Here is a 19,462-nt window from a genome sequence, read left to right on the forward strand (position 1 = left end):
CCATACAAGTCCCCACCTTAGATTCCTCCATATACCTGTCTAGTAGTCTCTTAAACTTCACTAGTATATCTGCCTCCACCACTGACTCAGGCAGTGCATTCCACACACCAACCACTCTGAGTAAAAAACCTTTCTCTAATATCCCCCTTGAACTTCCCACCCCTTACCTTAAAACCATGTCCTCTTGTATTGAGCAGTGGTGCCCTGGGGAAGAGGCACTGGCTATCCACTCTATCTATTCCTCTTATTATCTTGTATACCTCTATCATCTCTCTCATCCTCCTTCTCTCCAAAGAGTAAAGCCCTAGTTCCCTTAATCTCTGATCATAATGCATACTTTCTAAACCAGGCAGCGTCCTGGTAAATCTCCTCTGTACCCTTTCCAATGCTTCCACATCCTTCCCATAGTGAGGTGACCAGAACTGGACACAATACTCCAAGTGTGGCCTAACCAGAGTTTTATAGAGCTGCATCATTACATCGCGACTCTTAAACTCTATCCCTTGACTTATGAAAGCTAACACCCCATAAGCTTTCTTAACTACCCTATCCACCTGTGAGGCAACTTTCAGGGATCTGTGGACATGTACCCCAAGATCCCTCTGCTCCTCCACACTACTAAGTATCCTGCCATTTACTTTGTACTCTGCCTTGGAGTTTGTCCTTCCAAAGTGTACCACCTCACACTGCCACTTCTCAGCCCACTTCTGCATCCTATCAATGTCTCTCTGCAATCTTTGACAATCCTCTACACTATCTACAACACCACCAACCTTTGTGTCTTCTGCAAACTTGCCAACCCACTCTTCTACCCCCACATCCAGGTCGTTAATAAAAATCACGAAAAGTAGAGGTCCCAGAACAGATCCTTGTGGGACACCACTAGTCACAATCCTCCAATCTGAATGTACTCCCTCCACCACCACCCTCTGCCTTCTGCAGGCGAGCCAATTCTGAATCCACCTGGCCAAATTTCCCTGGATCCCGTGCCTTCTAACTTTCTGAATAAGCCTAACGTGTGGAACTTTGTCAAATGCCATGGGCCATGTATTGTGTAGAAATACTCTCTGGAAGGTGACACACGGCCCACGTGTATACATCACAGTGGCTAGATGTAGCCTAAATGCAAAGGTCTGATGACATAGTCCTACTTTAAAGCATGTGCTATATGGATATATGCCAAGATTAGAACGTAGAATTGATCCTTCACCCTGAGGTTATGAGACCAATATACATGAGAGTATAGTTAGGCCATTTGAGTCATTGAATCTGCTCTGCCACTCCACCATGGCTGATCTATCCTCCCTCTCAATCCCATTCTCTTGCCTTCTCCCTGTAACCTTTGCTGCCCTGATTAATCAAGAACCTGTCAATCTCCATCTTAAATATGCTCAGGAGTAGATTCCAAACTTGCAATGCAAGAGAACCAAAAAGCTTGTTGCTATAAATCTCTTGAGCTGTGATTTGTGATCCATAATCTTAACATTACTGGAATGTATAGTCAAAGGAGAAACTTAATTTTAACACGTCAGATTGTTGCATTGCAAAAAAGATGGAAGCCGTTTTTATATATGGGTCATGCACAAACTTGTGCAAAAATTAAGAAATCATACATACACACACACATTAAAAATCATTTTATCTAAAGTATAACCTTTCTGTAATGTAGGTTATGTTGTAGAAATATAGATTTCTTGATTGTATAGTTTTTATTTTGATTAAAAATACATGTTCATTTATACAGGTGTACAGTTTATGTGGGACTGTTGCTGTGAGTCAGTGAGCAAGGCCTTAAAAGAGCCGGGCTCAGGATGCATATTGGCACATTGCATGGGACTTGGAAAGACATTGCAGGTAAGTGTTGAGTCTGAAATAATGAAACTTAAACTAAGGGGACCATTTGGTAGTTTGCCAGATTTTAGCTTTTTATAGTTCTTCGCTTTCACAAGAATTTGAAAACATGAGATTTATAACAATGACATTACAAATAAAATCCAGATTTACTATTAGACTACAGGTCCAAGGTATCTTGAAGTTCTTAGAATCTGGCTTTCACAAAAAAGCCTTTTAAGTGTTGACAGATGAACACCATCTTGCAGCCAAATTAAGCTACTTTAATGCATAGCATTTTTGAATGTTGTAAATATACACTGAAACAGATGTGCGTTCAGTCATTCTAGTGTTGGTATCACTGTGTAATTTCTAGATTGATATCAGATTTGAAAATGTAAACTGAAAAGGTTGGGAAAATTCATCAGATCGCGTGAAGAGAGAAACAGTAATGCTTTGGATCAGTCTGCTTTCTGATTGGATTGAATTAAATTAATTCTGTCATCTCTGTACATACAGTCAAGACTGTATATTCAGTATATTCTACTTCTTTGTGGTTTTACTTTTTTTTGGCTTTTGTTCTTGCATTGAAGTGTACAAATGTTGTTGATTTCCATGCGCTTCAAATCCCACTTGACAGTAAATCTTTGGCTGAGTTTCCTGGTGCAGTTCTCAAAGGGAAGCAGTTAAGGACAACAACAAAAAAGATCTATTTTTTCTCTGAATTGCAGAACTTATAGCAATTGATTTCATATTTGTTGTGAATTTAAATATCTAGCAGCTTAAGATGCGGCACGCAGTTTTCAGTACTAGTTTGGCAGAATATAGCGGAGATGAGTCAGGAGCTGGAAGACTTCATTAATAATTTGGCACCCAAAAAATATAAGCTCAGATCAACCAAATTTATTCAGAACAATTATCAGCTTAATACTGAAAAATGTTGCATTGAAGCAACAGGTGAAAGGGAGTAGAGCATTTGATTATATAGAACCAATTGTTTATTGTGAATAAGAAAAGCTTTTAATATGAAAGTAGGTGGTGAGCAATAGTGAAAAATGTTCATAAAAAGATTAATTTCATATATTGGTTTAAAGTTCAAGAGTTCAATTACCGTTTACAGATAAGAAATTTATTTTTACTGGCCTTGACTATCTTCAGTGTAACTTGATCTACATTTAAATCAGTGTCAGCACCCACTTCTTATACAATTATCCAAAAAATTGCACTGCTTCTTGCCAACTATTGTTACTCAGCATCAAGCAGCATTTAATTATGAAATACTGTTTTGCTTTGTTGATATGAGATTGCTTTGTAGTGTGAATCTGTTCTTTCTAACCAAAATATGTTTTTAATGCTGCACATACATAAAATTGAATGCATGATATTACATTCATAATAGAGTATTTTAGATCCTGCATTAAATTCAAATATACATGGCACTAAATTGGATATTCAACTGCTGCTATTAAAATTAATTTAGCTTTTAGTTTTATTTTTGTATTTGTGGTTTTATATTGTTACAGCAAGGTATCCAGTGATTTTTTAAACTCAAAATTTATAATGAGGCAATTTTCTACATTATATCTATTTCCCTCTGGAGGAGAACCTAAGTTAAGCTCAGAAAAATATATCCCCACAATTACAGTCATGGCAGCACTTCCAATTAATTCATTATTATGAGTTTTATTTCAATATCTCTTAATCCATCCTCTTTACCAGTTTTAGCTGTAGTTCTTGTATTTTGTCTTGAGTAGCATTCAATATGAACCTTTGATTGTATATCCTGCCTTTGCACATTGAGTAAAAACATGAAAGAGAAAATGGATAAAATTGTTATGATTTAAATTGATCTTCTATAATAGTTTTTTTGTGTGTGTTGCTTACAGGTTGTGACCTTTCTGCATACTGTGCTGTTAGCTGAGAAACTTGAATTCAGAACTGCTTTAATCGTTTGCCCACTTAACACTGTGTTGAATTGGATCAATGAATTTTCAAAATGGCAGGAAGGACTGGATGATGATGAATGCTTGGAGGTATTTTATAATTTTTTAGCTTTCAGCTTCATTTCTATACTATTTTATAGTCTGGTTTATTGCAGGGGATTAAAATGTATTTTTTTCTTTTTTGTATTAACTTGATCATCTTTCAAATGGTCAACTAACAGAGTGAATGCAAATGAGATTATATTTTGAAACTGCTAGAATGATAAAACTTTGATTTAAAAATTAAAATTCTTTTTAAAATATTGCAAAGAGCTTTTGATGTAAATTACCAATATGAATAGTTTGAAGTTCTGGGGAAATTCTCAACGAACTGTTCTCTGCATTAGTTCCTGGTTTTCACTTCTCTTTCCAACATCCCCAGATGAATCATCTACCTGTTTGTTTAATCTGCTCATCTTCTCATCATGTGTGGTTTAGCATCAGGTTCAAACTCTTCCTGCCCTGCTGCAGGTGCTCTTTGCCACTCCCAGTTGGTCTACATAGGTTTCAGCTTTCGTGCAAATAGACACCTCAGTTTGGCCAATTTTTACATTTGGAAAATAGGCGTTCAGTAACTATTTTACCCTATGAAATTGTACTGGTTATTTAGTTGATGACTGGTATAGTTGGATATAATCACAAACAAGAGGAAATCTGCAGATGCTGGAAATCCAAGCAACACACACAAAATGCTGGAAGAACTCAGCAGGCCAGGCAGCATCTATGGAAAAAAGTACAGTTGGCGTTTCAGGCTCAGACAACTTCAGCAGGACTGGAGAACAAAAGCTGAGGAGCAGATGTAAAAGGTGGGGAAGGGCAGAGGGAAACACTAGGTGAAACCTGAAAGGGGAGGAAAGAAGTAAAGAGTTGGAAAGTTGGTTGGTGAAAGAGACAGGAGGCCATGAAGAAAGAAAAGGGGGGAGGAGGCAGTGGGTGGGCAGGGAGATAAGGTGAGGGTGGGGGGAGGCAAAAGTTGGATATAATGTTACTTTTAAACTGTTCATTTAAATTAATTAATGGACATCTTCTGCATAGAATATACAGGATAGAAACAGGCCTTCTGGCCTGAATGGTTTATATTGTGCTTGTCCTTCATGTTAGTTCATTCTCATTTCATCCGCTGTATATATCAGGCATTCCCCATCTTTATCCGTTTTCTGTAAATTACTTATTTTTTATGCTGTTTATTTCCTCTTCGAGTAAAAAATCCATTTTTTTAACTACTGAGGGAAGAATTTTTTTAATTTCCCTATTTTATAAAAAATATGTATGGATTCTTCTATTAGTGAAAGCATTCTCTCTAACAAAGTGAGTGTTTTACAGTTTGCTTAAAATACTGTTATTGACTTGGTAATAGTATATTATTTTGAAAAGCATTGAGTTACCTTTTTGATTGCTCTTGGATGACATATTTTGGTAGAATGTAAAGCTTTGGAGATTTATTATCATTGTTTTTGTTCAGGTTAATTTTTAACGCAATCATAATTTTTTTAATCATTATAATTCAAAAAGCTTTAGCATCTGGATATTTCAGAGGATGAGGAATGTTTTTTAACAAGGACATTGTTTTTGATAATAGACAGGCTGTTTGTTAGATAACCCTTATTTTTATTGAATAAATAAATATCTAATTATCTTTTAGGTTATCATGGGTAATTCAGAAATCCTATGATCAAATCATCATTATATATGTAATCAGTATTTACTATGAATCATTGCTTACTTGATCCATTGGTTTTACCACAGTGCTTACAAAAATTATTGTAATCCTGTGTTTTGTTTGGTACTATGATCACAAATTAGAGTTTTAAAAGATTTAGTGGACCTTGTACATATCCGAGGCTCCCTGAAGTCAACAGCACAAAGAGATAAGATGGTTAAGAAGGTTAATGAGAGCAGAGAACTGGACAAATTATTAGTGAGCTAGAGCTGGTGTTGTGTAACTCTACCCACCACATCATATTAAAGATATGATTACCTTGGCAGTGGTGCAGTGGAGAGTCATCAGGATGTTGTCTAAAATGCTGCATTTCAGCCAGGAGGATAGACTGAATAGGCTGGATTTGTTTACCTTTGAGCACAGAAAGCTGAGAGATGAACTGATTGAGGTGTTCAGAATTATGATGGGTACGGATAGGATACATAGTGAGCTACTTTACCCCTTACCAGGGGTATCTGACCAAAAGAATTTATGTTATGGTGTGGTGGATTTGGGAGTTTTTTCATCACAATTCTGCAGCACGTGGCAGAGCCAAATGTTCTCACAGCATTTAGGAAGTGTTCAGATGTTCACTTGAACTGCTTCGGCATGCTAGTCATGAGTGCTGGGAAATAGGATTAGTGTAATTAATGCTTGATGGCTCACATGAATGTGGAGGACTTGTTCATGTGTGTGTGGCATTCCATGGAATCTGTGATTCCCATGCATTTCCCTAGTAATAAATAGTTGTATATTTAAAACTCTTAGTGGCTAAGATTACTCTGTTGGGAACATGTGACCTGGCTGAAGAATGTGCAAACATGAATATCACTATAAGGAAATTACATAGCAAATTTCATGAACTATTGGTTTATTGTGGTAAATCGTTATGTCTGCTGTTCAACACAAAACAAGTGTAGTTCCCGCTGTCTTGCATGATAGGAAAAGTATTTTTTTCCAAGTTCAAGTTTAATTGTCATTCGACCATACACATGTATACAGCTAAACAAAACAGCGTTCCTTTGGGGCCAAGATATAAAACACAGTACATGTCACACACAGCACATCCAGTCACGAGGAATAATATTAGCACAACATTTTAATAATATTAGCACAGCCTTTTGAAAACCTGGGAAATTGCAGTTTCATTCAACTCAATTATCAAGGTAATTTGCCGTTCTGTATTATTGCTTTATTATTGTTTGTAATATATACTATTGATTTTGTTTAAAGGTGTCTTTTTTGAATATGTACTTACTACAAAATGTGAATGTTTTAAATCTTGAAACTTCAGGATTTTGACAGATTCAGCAATATACAGTAATTTTATTTTCTGTCTTTAAGGTTAATGAATTAGCGACAGTTAAACGTCCTCAGGAGAGAGCCTACCTTCTTGAAAGATGGGTGGAGGATGGAGGTATAATGATTCTAGGTTACGAAATGTATCGAAATCTTGCACAAGGCAGAAATGTAAAAAGCAGGAAGATGAAAGAAATGTTCCAGAAGACTTTAGTAAACCCTGGTGAGTTTTAGTTTGGTTTATTGCTCTTCAGACAAGTTTTGATAGCCTTGTAATGTTTTGGCTATGTTATCCATATAGCACAGCAACATAAGATGTGGATTAAGCTATTTAATGCTGGAGCCCGGTCCACTCTTCATTTAGATTGTGGTTGGCTTAACTACATATACTTTTTCTCAGTATTCCTGAATATCATTGGTTAACAATCTCCCAGTCTCATATTTATAATAAATAATTAACCTTTTATCGGTTGCTATTTGTTGAAGTAAATACTTTACTATGTGTCTATCTAGTTGTAATTTTTAGCTTACTGTGATTAAGCCATCTATGTCCTTAGATGTGCTACTACTATGTCGACTCAGTAGTACATCTTAAGATGTAGTGCCCAAAAATGTGCTCAGTGCTGAAGCTATGGCGTGATAGTGTTTGTATAACTGCAGCATAAATCATAAATGGTTTTTCAGTCTGTAGATATAATGACCTTGTATTAATATTTATTGTCTGTGCCTATTCTTGAAATTCTAATGATCTGTGTACATAGCTACCACCTTCACAACTGCATTTGCTTGTTATACTATTTAGAACCTTCTATCCTCTAAGCTTGGTCATTCACTACAAAGATGTTTAGACACAAAAAAAGGTGATTGTGAGGAAATGTAGACTTGAAACATTTTCCATCAACTGAAATTATTGAATGGTGAGGCAGTTTTAAAGGACCATGTGGTGTCCTATTACTGTTACGATCTAGGAGACTTAATGAAAGTCAGTACAAGTTAAAACGCTAAAATGGGTTATTTTATCAACTTAAAATGGCAAGTCCAGTAAACAGTTAATTTTAAATTGCCAATGCAGTTGTAGCAGCTTAATACATTAAAAAAAAACATTTATTGAGACCCACGCTAGATCAGTTTTGGATTAGTCCTTTTATTATGTTGATTGTTTTTAAATACCTTTGCATTATTTAATGTTTGTACAAGTTGAGAGCAGAAACCCTATCAATCCAATCAAAAGCTAAGTCTACTGATTCAGTGCTATTATTAATAACCATCTAGATTTGGGTTTAAGTGCAGATGTAATATTGAAATTGGTCTTAGCAAGCATTCTACAAGCACATTTTATCAATTTGGGGATAATCCTTTTAGCTGCTAATTTGGGAAAATTTCAATGTGATACCCAGTCACGTCATTGATTTCTTGTAACTAGAACTGACTTGCCCCACTCTGTTTAAAAATATGTAACTTGTCACTCTATCTGCAAATGTAATTTTGTTTTCCAAATTATTTAAATTTTAAACTTCCAGCTAGATCAAATGTACTTTATATATACCCAAGTTTTGGTACTTGGATAGACCATAAGATATAGGAGCAGAATTAGGGCATTTGGCCCATCGAGACTGCTCCACCATTTCATCATGGCTGATCCATTTCCCTCTCAGTCCGAATCTCTTGCCTTCTTCCTGTATCAATTCATTCCCTGACCAATCAAGAATCTATCAATCTCTGCCTTAAGTATGCATATTGACTTGGCCTCCACAGATTCACCAGTCTCTGGCTGAAGAATTTCCTCATCTCCATTCTAAAAGGACACCCCTCTATTTTGGGGCTGTGTCCTCTGGTCTTGGCTCTCCCACCATAGGAAACGTCCTCTCTACATCCACTCTATCAAGGCCTTTCACCATTCAATAGGTTTCAGTGAGGTTACCCCTCATTCTTCTGAATTGCAGTGAATACAGGTCCCGAGCCATCAAATGCTCTTCATATGACAAGCTGCTCAAACCTGCTATCATTTTCCTGAACCTCCTTGTACCCTCTCCAGTTTCAGTTCATCCTTTCTAAGACAACAGGCCCAAAACTGCTCCAAGTACTCCATGTGAGGCCTCACCAGTGCTTTATAAAGTCTCAACATTACATCCTTGCTTTTATATTCTAGTCTTCTTGAAATGAATGCTAATATTGCATTTGCCTTCCTCACCACAGACTCAACCTGCAAATTAACCTTTAGAGAATCCTGCACAAGGACTCCGAAGTCCCTTTGTACCTCAGATTTTTATATTTTCTCTCCATTTAGAAGATAGTCAACCCTTTCAATTCTTCTACCAAAGTGCATGACCACACACTTCCCAACACTATTTCATCTTCCATTTCTTTGCCCATTCTCCAAATCTAAGTCTTTCTATATCTTCTCTACGTCTTCATATCATCTGCAAACTTGGCAACCAAGCACTCATGCATATCACTGATATATAATGTAAAAAGAATCTATCTTAACACAGACCCCTGTGGAACACCACTAGTCACCAGTAGCCAGCCAGAAAAGGCTCCCTTTATTCCCACTCTTTGCCTCTTGCCAATTAGCCACTGCTTTATCCATGCCAGAATCTTTCCTGTAATACCATTGGCTCGTAGCTTGTTAAGCAGCCTCTTGTGTAGCGCCCTGTCAAAGGCCTTCTGAAAATGCAACATCAATTCATTCTTCATTGTCTTTCCTGCTTGTTATTTCTTCAAAGAATTCCAACAGATTTGTCAGGCAAGATTTTCCCTTGAGGAAACTGTGCTGACTATGGCCTGTTTTATCCTGTGCCTTCAAGTACCCTTAGAACTGATCCTTAATAATCAACTCACCAACATCTTTCCAACCATTGAGGTCAGACTATCTGGCCTGTAGTTTCCTTTCTTCTGCCTCTCTCCCTTTTTGAAGAGTGGAGTGACAGCTGCAATTTTCCAGTCTTCTGAAAACATTCCAGAATCTAGTGATTCTTGAAAGATCAGTACTAATGCCTCCATGATCTCTTCAGCTACCTCTTTCAGAACTCTGGGGTATACATCACCTGGTCCACATGACTTATCTACCTTCTGATCTTTCAGTTTCCTGAGAACCTTCTCTCCAGTTATGGTAACTTCACACACTTCATGACCCTTGACTCCTGGGACTTCCAGTGGTCCAGTATCCACTCTCATCTCTTTTACAATTTATGTATCTGAAGAAACTTTTGGTATCCTCTTCAATGTTATTGGCAAGCTTACTTCCATATTCCATCTTTTCCTTCTCAATTACATTTTTAGTTGGTTTTTAAAAGCTTCCCACTAATTTTTGCTCTATGCCCTCTCCTTGGCTTTTATGTTGGCTTTGATTTCTTTCGTTCACGCGCGGTTAGCATCAGAACTCAATTCCAAACTTTTTGATGGTCTGCAGTCTTAAAGTGCAATTTAATGGTTGTTCTGCATTCGGAGCACCCTCAAATCAAGTCCTGATCCAGATAAGCTAAATAATTCCCATATTTGTTGCAACGTAGAATATGCAGCCTATCGTCCCAGAGCACGGTGAAACTGTTGCATTCTTGATGTTCTTTCAGACAAGGTTTGAAGCTGAGGTCCAACTTGGTGAGATCTCGGAGCATTGTTTTTAAAGAACAGAGGAAGTAACCATAGTATGCCTATGTTTATCCTTCTGTCAGTATACTACAGCCGATTATCTTGTTGTTATTATTAAAGCATCTTGTGTGCAAGATAGCTGCTGTTGCTCCTCCTACATTCCAGTATACTTTGTTGACTATATAGTGCTTTGAAATGCTTGGAATAAAATGCTTCTGAATGAAAGATATATAAATGTCAGTATGTCTTTCACAAGTTTTGATTAAGAAGTTCAAGGCAGTTATGGCATGTATTTTGATGTAATTAAATTTTCAACATATCACCATGAAAATTGCAGATACTGCAACATTATTTAACCCAAGAATTCCCAACCTGGGGTCTACAGAACCCTTGCTTAATGGTTTTGGACCATGGCATAAAAAAGGTTGGGAACCCCTGATTTAGTCCATATTTGATGAAACATTTTTACAATGATGCTGTGCACATAAATCATAGTCTTCCTTTCAATTGTACAAGTTGATATTTGCTCATCATACTTATTGAGTCGTAAATTTACCATTAGGTAATAAAAGCATGTTGGCATCTAGTTCTATGTAGAAGTAATAATAATAAGAAGAAGAAGAAAGCCCTTAACTATGAGTGGAGCCATTGGGACGCCGTCATGACGGTGTTTTTTTAGCAGGCTTACTTATTTTTATGAGGCCGAGTTGCTAGCTCGACGCTCAACCCAGCATGGATGGAAAGCGTGCAAGGGAGCTGGCTGGATTCGAACTTGGGAGCCTTCGCTCCGATGTCCGGCGCTAATGCCACTACGTCACCAGCCGGCTACGCAGAAGTAACAGTTTATTGCAATTTGGTATTAGTGAGAACTATGTATTTAATTCATTTTTCTAAAATTGCAAATGTCACTACACCCTTTAAGAAAGGAAGGAGGCAGAGAAAGAAAATTATAGGCCAGTTAGCTTGACTTCCGTGTTTAGTACAATGTTGGCCAAAGTAAATTGAAAGGAGCTGCTGGTAGGGATGTCAGCAGAGCAGCAATGGCATGCGTTTCTGGGAAAAATGGAGAAGGTGCAGGACATGTGTATGCCAAAAATGAAGAAATACTCAAATAGCAAAATCGTACAACCATGGCTGACAAGGGAAGTCAAAGCTAATGGAAAGACAAAAGAGAGGGCATACAACAAAGTAAAAATTAGTGGGAATGTAAAGGATTGGGAAGTTTTTAAAAACCTACAGACAGCAACTAAAAGAGTCATTAGAAGGGAAAAGATGAAATATGAAAGCAAGCTAACAAATAATATCAAAGCTTTTTCAAGTATGTAAAAAATAAGGTGAGAATGGATATAGGAACAGTAGAAAATGAGACGGGAGAAATAATAACACAGGACAAGGAGATGGCAGGTGAACTAAATGAGTATTTTGCATCAGTCTTCACTGTGGAAGATACCAGCGGTATGCCAGGTGTTGTAGTGTGTGAAGGAAGAGAAGTGGGTGCAGTTACTATTACAAGGGAGAAGGTGCTCAAACAGATGAACTACACCCTAGGTTTCTGAAAGAGGTAGCGGTAGAGATTGTGGAGGCAGTAGTAATGATCTTCCAAAAATCATTGGACTTTGACCTGGTGCCAGAGGACTGGAAAATTGCAAATGTCACTCCACTCTTTTAAGAAAGGGGGAAGGCAGCGGAAAGGAAATTATAGACCGGTTAGCTTGACCTCAGTGGTTGGGAAGATATTAGAGTCAGTTGTTAAGGATGAAGTGATGGAGTACTTGGTGACACACGATAAGATAGGGCAAAGTCAGCATGCTTTCCTTTAGGGAAAATCCACCTGTTTGAGGAGATTACAAGTAGGATAGATAAAGAGGATGCAGTGGATGTTGTATATTTGGACTTTCTGACGGCCTTTGACAAAGTGCCATGCTTGTGGTTGCTTAACAAGTTAAGAGCCCATGGTACTACAGGAAAGTTACTAACGTGGTTAGAGCATTGGCTGTTTGGAAGAAAGCAGCGAGTGGGAATAAAAGGATCCTTATCTGGTTGGCTGCCAGTGACTAGTGGTATTCCTCAGGGGTCGGTGTTGGGATCACTTCTTTTTATGCTGTATATCAATGATTTAGATGATGGAATAGATGGCTTTGTTGCCAAGTTTGCAGATGATACAAAGATTGGTGGAAGGGCAGTTGGGTTGAGTAAACAGGTGGGATGCAGAAGGATGGATTAGGAGAATGGACAAGAAAGTGTGCAAATGAATTAATATGTTGAAAAATACGTGATCATGCGCTTCGGTAGTAGAAATAAATGTGCGGACTATTTTCCAAACGGAGAAAATCCAAAAATCTGAGATGCAAAGGGACTTGGAGTCCTTGTGCAGAACACCTCAAAGGTTGACTTGCAGGTTGAGTCAGTGGTGAGGAAGGCAACTGTAATGTTAGCTTTAATTTCAAGAGGTCTAGAATACAAGAGGAAGGACGTGATGCTGAGACTTTATAAGGCACTGGTGAGGCCTCACCTTGAGTATTGTGAACAGTTTTGGGCTTGTCATCTAAGAAAAGATGTGCTGGCATTGACAGGATCCAAAGAAGGTTCACAAGGTTGATTCCAGGAATGAAAGGGTTATCATACGAGGAACGTTTGATGGCACTGGGTCTGTACTCGCTGGAATTTAGAAGGATGAGGGGGGATCTCATTGAAACCTTTTGAATATTGAAAGGCCTAGACAGTATATGTGGAAAGGATGTCTCCCATGGTGGGAGAGTCTAGGACAGGAGGGCACAGCCTCAGGATGGAAGTCATCCATTCAAAACAGAGATATGGAGAATTATCTTTAGCCAAAGGGTGGTGAATTTGTGGAATTCATGCAGCTGTGGAGGCCAGGTCGTTGGGTGTATTTGAGGCAGAGATTGATAGATTCTTGATAGGACATGACATCAAAGGTTATGGGGAGAAGGCCAGGAAATGGGGTTGAGGAGGAGAAAAAAAAAGGATCAACCATGATTGAATGGTGGAGCAGACTCGATGGACCAAATGGCCTACTTTTGCTCCTATGTTTTGTGGTCTTAGTATTAATGATTTTGGGTACTTCGAGGCACATTATAAAATAAGCCAACGTCAGCTGGTTTTCTCAAAGGGAAATCTTGCTTGATAAAATCTGTTGGAATTCTTTGAGGGAATAACAGTAGGATAGGCTAAGGAGAGTCGATGGATGTTGTTTATTTGGATTTTCAAAAAGTCTTTGACAAGGTGCTGTACCTGAGTCTGCTGAACAAAATAAGAGCTCATGGTATTATGGGAAAGGTACTAGACTGACAGAAGATTGGCTGTCTGACTGACAGGGGACAAAGAGTGGGAATAAAGGACCCTTTTCTGGTTGGCTACCAGTGACTAGTGCTTTTCCAGAGATGTTGGTGTTAGGGCCGCTTCTTTTCACATTGTATGTCAATGGTTTGGATGAAGGAGTTGATGGCTTTATGGGCAAGTTTGTCGAGGATGTGAAGATGGGGGGAAGGGCAGGAGGCATTGAGGAGGTAGGGAGTCTGCAGAAGGATTTAGGCAGATTGGAGGAATGGGCAAAGAAGTGACAGATGGAATGTAGTATAGGGAGTGTATGGTTGTGTACTTTGGCAGGGAGAATAAAGGCATGGTCTATTTAGTAGATGGAAAGAAAATTCAAAAATTAGAGGTGCAAAGGGACCTGGGAGTCCTCATGCGGGATTCCATAAAGGTTAAATTGCAGGTTGAGTCGGTGGTAAGGAAGGCAAATGCAGTGTTAGCATTCATTTTAAGAAGCCTAGAATGCAAAGGCAAGGATGTAATGCTGAGGCTTTATAAGGTATTGAGCAGACTATAATTGAGGTATTGTGAGCAGTTTTGGGCCCTTTATCTAAGGAAGGATGTACTGGCATTGGAGAGAGTCCAGAGTAGGTACACGAGAATAATTAAAAAGGTTAATATGTGAGGAGTGTTTGATGGCTCTGGGCCAATGCTGGCTGGAATTTAGAAGAATGAGGGAGAGGATCTCATTGAAACCTATTTAATATTGAAAGGTAGAGTGGACATGGACATGGTGTTTTCTATAGTGGGGGAGTCTTGGACCAGCGGGTACAGCCTCCGAATTGAAGGACATCCATTTAGAACAGAGATGAGGAAAATTTTCTTTAGCCAGAGGGTGGTGAATCTGTGTAATTCTTCACCACAAGCTGCTGTGCAGGCCAAGTCATTGGGCAATTTGAGGCAGAGGTTGATAGGTTCTTGATTAATCAGTGTCAAAAGTTACAGGGAGAAGGCAGGAGAGCAGGGTTGAGAGGGATGGTAAATCAGCCATGCTGGAATAGCGGAGCAGACTTGGGGGGGGGGGCAAAATGGCCTAATTCTACTCTAGGTCTTATGATCTACTAATTGTTCATTCTACACTTATGCCATGATATTTTGTTTTCACTTCTAAAATTTGATATTTATGATTGTTTTATGCAGTTAGTTTTTTGGTCTTCAATGCAGGAGAGTAGGTTAAGAACTTGCAATATATATCACCTTATTTTCTAAGTTTTGTGAAGCAGAATTTCTTAGCTGCACGTCAGTGATCCAATTGTTCTGACCTCATTAACAGTTCTTGGAAAATGAAAATATTGACGAAACAAACTATTTGCAGCACCAGAGAAAATACCATGATAAATACTTCAAAAAAAAATATTGAAAATGTTGTTCAACTTTGCCGGTGGCTGTAGCAGGGAAGGGTGTTAACATCAATTTATAATTGTAAATGGTTGCCAGATTGCAGTAACTTTGGTAATGACCTTCATCTCCAAAAAGTTGAAAAGTCAGCTGATTCTTATCTTGCAGTTTTGACTTTTTTCAAAAAAAGCCTACTTATTTCCCCCAAAAAAACTTTTTGAACTCTTAAAGGTAATTGGTCTTTTTAAACTTGATTGCTGTGATTGCTTTTCTCTGTGCACTGACCATGTTGTATTTTAGATAAAGGACTTTCTTGATTGAACAATAGATTTTAATTTTATTTTGCTTTCCCTCCCCATCCTTGTTATTCATCAAAATGTGTTTGTGTATATTTCTCATTAACTATCGCTATAGAACTAGTTATGTTTAGAATATTTGAGTTGCTCTGTGGATGTTATACATGAAATTTATCGAGAGAATGCAAATGTAGTACTCCCTCCCAGCTTCCTATGCCCACCGCAGACCATGGTAGCTTAACATTATTTGAGGGCAGCTAATGTTTTGTTATTTAATAAAGGCAGCAGAGATAGCTGCATACTTCCATCAGTTGAGGCCCTCCATTGGTTGGGTTTGATTATGTTACGATCCAGCTGTCTGCGTGATGTGCAAGTCAGGGCAATACAATATGGAGAGCTAGATGTTGCCCATGTAGTAGGCTCCCCCTCCCCTGATGGATCCAAAGGAACAACAGAGATCAACACAGCTTAGCACCAGCATTGTTCAGGAGTTGCCAATCATTGCAAACTCAATATAGGACTGCCTTAGGAACTGGAAATTCCTCAGGGTGTTTACTCCCTAAGCCTTCTACATGAGTGGGTTTGGCCACAAGGCAGTGGAGGTTTGAGGTTAGAGTTTTCCTTCCAGATGAGTTGCCAACCACGGCTGATGAGCCCCATCTGCCCAAAGCAACCGGTTTTAAGGGGCGAGTAACCCGCGTTTGCCCCTTCTGCCGTCAATAGAAATGGTACCACTGGGCTTAGTAGCTATGCCACACATGAAGACCAGGAGCTGGACATGGTTGTCAGAGGCTATATGAGATGCACACCATTGGGAGCATTTAATAGGTAGTGTGAGCTTACCCTCACTACCTCCCCCAGCTTAAGGAACTACTTCAGTGATGGGGAAATAATTAGAGAAACTACCAAAGAATAAGCAGTGGCTGATTGAGGATGGTCAGTATGTCTTTGTACAAGCAGGGATTCCTACCTCACGAATTACATTAGATTGTGGCATTTAATGGGTTTTCATCTCGTAGCTAGTCCAGAAGGTTAAAGCACATGGGAACAAGTTGAGCTGACTAATTGGATCCAGAATTAATTCGAAAGACAGGGTAGTAGTGAAGGATGCTCTTCTGATCTGAAGACTAACCAGCAGTGTTCTGCTACGCTTGGTACTTGGACTGTTATAGCTTGTGATATGTATTAACAACAATGGTTGTGAATGTAGGAGATGTGATGAGTAAGTTTGCAAATGACACCAAAGTAGTTGGTGGTGTGGATAATGAGGAATGATGTCCATGGCTACATCAGGATAAAGGAGCACAAAATACTCTGCAGATGCTGGGGTCAAAGCAACACTCACAACACCCTGGAGGAACTCAGCAGGTCGGGCAGCATCCCTGGAAACGATCAGTCAACGTTTCAGGCCGGAACCCTTTGTCAGGACTGAAGAGGGAAGGGGCAGAGGCCCTATAAAGAAGGTGAGGGGAGGGTGGGAAGGAGAAGGCTGGTAGGTTCCAGGTGAAAAACCAGTAAGGGGAAAGATAAAGGGGAGGGGGAGGGGAAGCAGGGAAGTGATAGGCAGGAAAGGTGAAGCAGGAATAGGGGAAAACACAATGGGTAGTAGAAGGAGGTGGGACCATGAGGGAGGCAGCTGGGGGAGGGGGCAGAGTGAAATAGGGATAGGGGAAGGGAGGGGGAGGGAATTACCGGTAGTTGGAGACAGACTGTCACCAAGACATCAACCGTCTCAACTTCACCACTCCTCTCTCCTGTTCCAACCTCACTTGCTATGAACACACTGCCCTCCACTCTCTTCGCACTAATCCCAAACTCACTATCAAACCAGCAGACAAAGGTGGTGCCGTAGTAGTCTGGCAGACGGACCTCTACCTCACTGAGGCCAAACGGCAGCTCTCTGACACTTCCTCTTACTTACCCCTGGAACAGGACCCCACCAAAAAACATCAAACCATTGTCTCCCATACCATCACTGCCCTTATCAACTTGAGAGACCTTCCATCCTCAGCTGCTAAACTCGTAATTCTCACACCCCGTACTGCTTGGTTTTACCTTCTCCCCAAGATCCACAAGCCTTACTGTCCCGGTAGACCCATAGTTTCTGCCTGCTGCTGTCCCACCGAACTTGTATCTGCCTACCTGGGCCCCATTGTGTCACCCATAGTTCAGTCCCTCCCCAACTACGTCCGGGATACATCCCATGCCCTCCACCTCTTCAATAACTTCCAGTTCCCCGGTCATGACCGCTTCATTTTCACTATGGATGTCCAGTCATTATACACCTCCATTCTCCATCAAGATGGCCTCAAAGCCCTCCGCTACTTTCTGGAACAATAGACCTCACCAGTTCCCCACCACCACTACCCTCCTCCGGTTGGTGGAACTGGTACTCACACTTAACTTCTCTTTTGGCTCTTCCCACTTACTTCAGACCAAGGGTGCAACTATGGGCACTCACATGGGCCCCAGCTATGCCTGCCTCTTGGTTGGCTATGTGGAACAGTCTGTGCTCCAAACCTATTCTGGTACTGCTCCCCAACTTTTCCTTTGCTACATTGACGACTACATTGGTGCTGCTTCCTGCACCCATGCTGAGCTCGTCAATTTCATCGACTTTACTTCAAACTTCCACCCAGTCCTCAAATTCTCTTGGTCTATCACGGACACTTCTCTCCCCTTTCTCGATCTGTCGGTCTCCATCTCTGGAGACAGACTGTCCACTGACATCTCCAACAAGCCCACTGACTCTCATAACTACCTCAACTATACCTCTTACCACCCTGCCACATGCAAAATGCCATTCCCTATTCCCAGTTCCTCCGTCTCCGCTGCATCTGCTCCCCGGATGAGGCTTTCTGTTCCAGGACATCTTAAATGTCCTCTTTCTTTAAGGATCGTGGTTTCCCTTCTGCCATCATCAATGATTCCCTCACCTGCATCTCCTCCATTTCCCACACTTCGGCCCTCACCCCATCCTCCCGCCACCACAACAGGGAAAGATTTCCTCTTGTCCTCACCTACCACCCCTCCAGCCTCCGGATCCAGCACATTATCCTCCACAACTTCTACCACCTTCAACAGGACCCCACCAGTAAGCACATCTTTCCCCCTCCACCCCCTCCGCTTTCCGCAGGGTTTGGTCCTTCCATGACTCCCTGATCCACACGTCTCTCCCCACAGATCTCCCACTCGGCACTTATCCCTGTAAGCATAAGTGCTACACTTACCCCTACACCTCCTCTCTTGCCACCATTCAGGGCCCCAAACAGTCCTTCCAGGTGAGGCAACACTTCACTTGTGAGTCTGTTGGGGTCATCTATTGCATCCGGTGAAACCCGACACAGATTGGGGAACCGCTTCGTTGAGCACCTCCACTCCATCGGCCACAACTGACAGGATCTCCCGGTTGCCACCCACTTCAACTCAGCTTCACATTCCCATTCGGATATGTCCATTTATGGCCTCCCCTACTGCCATGATGAGGCTAAACTCAGGTTGGAGGAGCAACACCTCATATACCATCTAGGTAGTCTCCAGCCCCTTGGTATGAACATAGAATTCCCCAACTTCTGGCAATTCCCTCCCCCTCCCTTCCCCTATCCCTATTTTACTCTGCCCCCTCCCCCAGCTGCCTTTCACCTCCCTCATGGTTCCGCCTCCTTCTAATACCTATTGTGCTTTCCCCTATTCCTTCTTCACCTTTCCTGCCTATCACCTCCCTGCTTCCCTCCCCCACCCCTTTATCTTTCCCTTTACTAATTTTTCACCTGGAACCTACCAGCCTTCTCCTTCCCACCCTCCCCCCACCTTCTTTATAGGGCCTCTGCCCCTTCCCTCTACAGTCCTGAGGAAGGGTTCTGACCCGAAACATTGACTGATCGTTTCTTCGGATGCTGCCCGAACTGCTGAGCTCCTCCAGCGTGTTGTGACTGTTGCTCAGGATAAAGGAGGGATGATGGACAGGTGGAAGCAGATGGGGGAGAGTGATGAACTTGTCTGATGAAGATGGGACAGATGGAAAGGCAGACAGAGAGAAACCCTGAGTGAACTGATGGGAATGGGAAAGGAACATGGAGAGTGGGTTACCATAA

General features: G+C 40.6%; 1 protein-coding gene across 6 annotated transcripts in view; it reads left to right on the forward strand.

Moving 5' to 3' along the window:
• The window catches only part of atrx (ATRX chromatin remodeler), a 212,591-nt gene that overhangs the window by 96,935 nt on the left and 96,194 nt on the right, over positions 1 to 19,462 (forward strand). For all 6 annotated transcript variants that reach the window (XM_063061026.1, XM_063061022.1, XM_063061025.1 and 3 more), the window contains 3 exons: positions 1,745 to 1,854; positions 3,717 to 3,863; positions 6,856 to 7,033. In XM_063061026.1, the coding sequence (XP_062917096.1) occupies positions 1,745 to 1,854; positions 3,717 to 3,863; positions 6,856 to 7,033 (435 nt within the window). The remainder of the gene's footprint in view (positions 1 to 1,744; positions 1,855 to 3,716; positions 3,864 to 6,855; positions 7,034 to 19,462) is intronic.

This window comes from Mobula hypostoma, chromosome 10 (assembly GCF_963921235.1).
Source record: "Mobula hypostoma chromosome 10, sMobHyp1.1, whole genome shotgun sequence".
NCBI classification, from domain to species: domain Eukaryota; kingdom Metazoa; phylum Chordata; class Chondrichthyes; order Myliobatiformes; family Myliobatidae; genus Mobula; species Mobula hypostoma.